The 5273-nt window shown below is 38.3% G+C and overlaps 2 protein-coding genes across 2 annotated transcripts; one reads left to right on the top strand and one right to left on the bottom strand.

Moving 5' to 3' along the window:
• The first annotated feature begins 267 nt into the window (after window positions 1-267).
• Window positions 268-3372, top strand: LOC132639498 (protein CYSTEINE-RICH TRANSMEMBRANE MODULE 10-like). The gene is made up of 3 exons (XM_060355944.1): window positions 268-310; window positions 579-786; window positions 3291-3372. Exons 1-3 carry the CDS (start codon window positions 268-270, stop codon window positions 3370-3372), a joined length of 333 nt encoding a protein of 110 aa, XP_060211927.1.
• Window positions 3373-3939: 567 nt separating this feature from the next.
• LOC132639496 (secreted RxLR effector protein 161-like) lies at window positions 3940-4548 on the bottom strand. The gene has a single exon (XM_060355943.1). The coding sequence runs from the start codon at window positions 4546-4548 to the stop codon at window positions 3940-3942; it is 609 nt and encodes a 202-aa protein (XP_060211926.1).
• Between the last annotated feature and the right edge of the window lie 725 nt (window positions 4549-5273).

The following is a 5273-nucleotide window of genomic DNA, read 5'->3' as shown; positions in this document are numbered from 1 at the left end:
GGTATAGTTTGTCGGAAATGACAAATAAGTACTAAGAGCAAACATGTCTGTAGTGCAACACGTGAATGACTAAGATAGTAAGATGGCTACCACTCGTAAATACAATGATGTCTGGATTGGTCTTAGACATGACCTATGCGAAAATTCATCCTTAGCTGCTAAGTTAAACGTCGTTTTTATTTTATTTAGCTCGATCGGCTCACACCTTGCTCTTCCTTTTAGTTATCAATTCACTACTGCTCTGCTACTGCTCCCAGTCAAAGTACAATGAGTTACCAGCATGTTCATGAAGGTCCCTACCCTCCACCAGGCAAGTTTCATTAGATCAACGCCAATTTCACGCACTGATTATGCCCAAGTCTCAGTTTTTGCTACTAACACTATGAAAAAACAAAACAAAATTAGCTACAACATCCGTTGTTAAATTGGTCCTAGCTAACAGATAATCCGTCTATTACGGAATTTGTTCGTCGCTAATTCCTCTGTTGTTTTTTTAGTAGTGTAAATTTGTGATGGTACTAATCAAATTTGCTGTGCTTGATTTCCTTTTTCAATTGTTTTGTTTTACTACGTGTCAGGTTATGCTCCACCACCGCCGGAGCCACAAGGATACCCACCTCCAGGGCAGCCAGTACCAGGTGGGTACTATGGTGAGGGACCACCACCCCCAGGACCCCCTAGTTATCAGGGTTACTTTAATGATCAACATCCACCACCACCTGAACACATCCACCACGACCAGCCTGGTGATGATAGTAGTGGCTGTTGTTCCTTTTTAAAGGGCTGGTATGTGTTTCTGCTTTTTTAATTCTCTAAATCTCTCTACTCTGTATTTCGGATTTATTTCATGTTACACTCACTTACCTGTATTATTCTATATATACAGTAAGTAATTCTTTTTATCCTCCCCTGGATGTGCAGTTTAGTTTCAAAGATTCTATAATTCAACGTTACAATGTTTTTAATTTGTTGAGGTCCCATTCGAGATCTTTTAGTAATCTTTTTCCCCAAAATAGGTCTTTTTCTCGTAAACTTCCCATCAAAAAGGTTTGTCGAAAAGTGAAACTGAAGAAAAAACATATAATCTTCTCGTATTAAGTCTGACTAACTTAAGCAGTATGCAACCAGAACTAAAATAATCAATGCTTTTTGACTGGGCCTTTCATGGTCCACCTGAAATACGATTTTTTCTAGAGAAGCTTAGGCTTTCTTCCCTCTTAACATGTAAAATCAACTGTTATAAAACATCGTTGTATTGCAAAGTCCTTTATAGTCCACCAGCAATAATCCAGTAGCTAGAGCGTAGCAATAAACAGTAATCTGCTGTGACACTACTTGCATTGACCCTGAGTTTTTAGAGGGGAAAGTTATGATAGGCATTGCATTTTTATGTTTTTGGATGAAATGCGGGATCTTGATGAGAATTGGTGCCGATTAACAATATCACATTAACATGTGGACGGTGCATTAACTTCAGTACCCAACCATAGTTAACATGGTTCCCCCTCGCCTATACAAGAGAGAGAAAATAACTTATTGGCCATTTTATTGTTAGTCAAAATCATCAACTTCCTCTGTTCTTGGGGTTGCATGGTGACATTATGGAGTCAGATGTTGAAACTCTTGGCCAAGACGGATGCAGTTTTCTTTGAACTGGTAAAAACTAAACAAAAAATATGTGGTAATTATGCAAAATAATTTTAAGAGAAAAGACATGTTTTAACCCCTGAACTTGGCACGAAAACTCACTTTAGCAACTAAACTTAAGTTGTATTTATATACCCCCCTTAACAACTTTCATTTCAATTATTTTCCACCCTAAAAAAATAATACCACTCTCACAATGTGAGGTGTATTACACTCGTGCCACGTCATTGCCACGTCAATGCCACATCATTGTCACGTCGTTGCCACATCATTGCCATGTCAAAATTACTAACACTTCATTTTTTATTTTTCTTTTATTATTTTTTCTCTTTCTCTTCTTCTTTCTTCTCATCCTCACCCTACTTTTATCAACCACTACGCCGCTGCTACCGCCACCGCCGCCGCCACTTTTAGCTATTGTCGTTCTACTTTTTGTGGCGGTGGCTTTGTCCATTGTTAAAGGGTACCCAATAGGATCTATAATTCTACATAGGGCATCCCATTCAAAGAATTTCCAAGAGAGGCCCGGTAAGGTAATCCATACCGGCACAACAGAGTTCAGATTATCGGGTTAAAAGAATGATGTCCATTGTTCGAGTTGCATAATACGTTCTCCTTCAAGAGTGATATAGTTCCTTGAAGATAAGTTATCATAGTCCTCTTCATTATCAACATCTATGAACACATGTTTAAGATCAAACGCCCCAATTTTAGCCGTACCTTTCGATTGGATCATATTGTTGAATTCAGTTCTGATAGTGTCAATTGTAGGTCGCACCCTTGAGAATTTTCCGATGATTGTCCACCGGCAGGTCTCAGTGAGGATGTCGTGCTCTTCCTTCGTAAAAACCACCACTAGTTTCCCTTGGATGATATCATGAGTCCTGGGAGGTAATTTGACCTTAGAGTATTTGTATCCTTGATTTCAAATCACTGCAGCATAGTTTAGTTTGAATGATTTCGGCTCTTTGTTAGTCTGTCGGGTTTGGCCCTTTTCAGTTTGTGTCGAATTGTAAGTAGAAACAAATTGATTTTTTTTTGGGGGGGGGGGGCGGGGGGGGGGGGGGGGGGGGGGGGAAGAAGATGGTGGGTGGGGTTGTGGAGTGGGAGGGGGATTGTGAAGAAGATGGTTTTTATTTTTATTTTATTTTTTAATTGTATAATGTTTATTTTATTTTTTAATTGTATAACCTTTATTTTATTTTTTTAATTTATAATAATATATTAATTTATATATATATATATATATATATATATATATATATATATATATATATATATATATATATATATATATGAGCGGGTCCACTTTTTTTGTTTTTCACTCTCAATTTTTTTTTTGCCACGTCAGCATTTGGGGTGGAAAATAATTGAAACGTAAGTTGTTAAAGGGGGTAAATAAATAGAAGTTAAGTTTAGTTTCGTTTCCAAACTGAGTTTTCGTGCCAAGTTCAGGGGTTAAAACATGTTTTTTCTCTAATTTTAATACCATGTTAGAAAGCGTTAAGGTGCCTTGCGGAACTTGGACATCGTGATCATCAAATTTGAACTAAAGGAATGGTAGTTTGGAAGAAATAATGATAGACCTGCGTGCGCATACCTTCTATTTCACTGTGATTAGTGTTGGGATGTGGTTCTAATAGGGGTACTTCTAGGTCAGCCTACTTGGAGGAATATGAGTTAAAAAGTTCAGTGAATGAAAAATGGAGGGATGAGGGGTCTTGATGCTTGATTAGGTTGCTTAAGTTGCCCAATCTGCCCTAGATTTGTTCTCATTCTGTGCTGTTTTGATGGTATAGCGTAGTATTAATGTCTGAATCATAGGTATAGGAACAAACCACTTATATTCTCAAAATGAACAATAGTCCTAAATGGTCATGTCATCATCTTAAGCAAGAACTTTCTTAATCGTTCGTGTCCCATACCCATAGGCTACTTTGGAGACAGTAATAGTAGTTCACTAGCTGCTTTGGGTATAATATGTGGGTTATGAAAGCTCCACTAATGGAGGCTGGACTGATCTTAAAATGAAGAAGAAACTAGAAGGTTAACTTGAAGGAGAAAGAAGGTAGTTATAGAGAGAGAATTTTTACATTTGAATCAAAATATCTTCTGTCAACCTTGAGCTTGTTATGACTTAGCTCTAGCATATATACAATGCTTCACCAACCAACTAACTAACTAACTAACTTAATCACACTTATCATTTTTAACTCAACCATACTAACTTGTTAACTCTTAGTCTAGTTAACACTCCTCCTCAAGTTGATGGTTGAAACAGATTCTTGACTCCTATAGTTTGCTTAGCAAATATTGATGCTGAGCTTTTCCAAGACTCTTAGTGAACAAGTCTGCCAGTTGCTCCTTTGTGTGTATATATTCAGTCTTCAACATTCCTTGAGTAATTCTTTCTCTCACAAAGTGACAATCAATGTCAATATGCTTTGTTCTTTCATGAAAGATGGGATTAGCTGCAATCTGAATTGCAGCTTTACTGTCACAGATCATTGATACAGGTAGATCAATTTGAACTCCTAGCTCTTTTAGGATTCCAACTAGCCAAGTTACTTCTGCTGCACATGAGGCCATGCTTCTGAATTCTGCTTCTGCAGAGCTCCTTGATACAGTTTCTTGTTTTTTTGACTTCCAAGAGATCAAGGCTTCTCCCAACTTTACTAAATATCCAGTTACTGACCTCCTAGATTCCAAGCATCCACCCCAATCAGAGTCACAATATGCAACTAGCTCATTTGTGGATTCTGATGGCATCAACAGTCCAAGACCTGGTACTTCTTTGATATACCTCACTACTCTGAGTGCTGCCTCCCAATGAGACTGCTTTGGTGTGTGCATGTATTGGCTTAGGACTTGAACTGCAAATGCTAAGTCAGGTCTAGTCATTGTAAGATACAACAACCTTCCTACCAACCTCTGATATGGTCCTGGATCTCCAAGAACTTTATCCTCCATTTTGTTCTCAGTTGTATCTTTGTTAGTCTTGTCCTCAGCTGTTTTTTTTCTTGAATCCATTTGTCATACTGTGCTGAGGTAAGCTTTTGGTTGAACTCAAGTGGTGTTCCTGCTGGTTTGACTCCTCCTAGCCCAGTTTCAGCTATCAACTCCAAAGCATACTTTCTTTGGCACATCACTATTCCTTTGCTAGACCTTGCAAATTCAATACCCAAGAAGAACTTAAGTTCTCCAAGATCCTTCATTTTGAAGGTATGCTGCAATGCTTTTCTCGTTTCACATAGAAGTTGTTGATTGTTGCCTGTGATCAATAGATCATCTACATAGACTATTACTATCACAGTATCAGCACCACTCCTCCTTGTGAATAGTGAGTAGTCATAATGGCTTTGCTGAAATCCCGTGTTGACTAAGGCCTCAGTAAGCTTTAAGTTCCATTGCCTAGGAGCCTGTTTCAGTCCATAAAGTGACTTGTTTAGTTTGCAAACCTTATGAGACTCCCCCTACTTTGCAAACCCCTCAGGAATCCTCATATACACATCTTCAAACAAGTCCCCATTCAGAAATGCATTATGCACATCCATCTGATAGATATACCACTTTCTAGAAGCAGCAATTGCCACAATGGTTCGAACAGTTACCATCTTGGCCACAGG

The sequence above is a fragment of the Lycium barbarum genome, chromosome 5 (assembly GCF_019175385.1).
Source record: "Lycium barbarum isolate Lr01 chromosome 5, ASM1917538v2, whole genome shotgun sequence".
In the NCBI taxonomy this organism is placed as follows: Eukaryota; Viridiplantae; Streptophyta; class Magnoliopsida; order Solanales; family Solanaceae; genus Lycium; species Lycium barbarum.
This window is presented reverse-complemented; position numbering and strand designations above follow the sequence as displayed.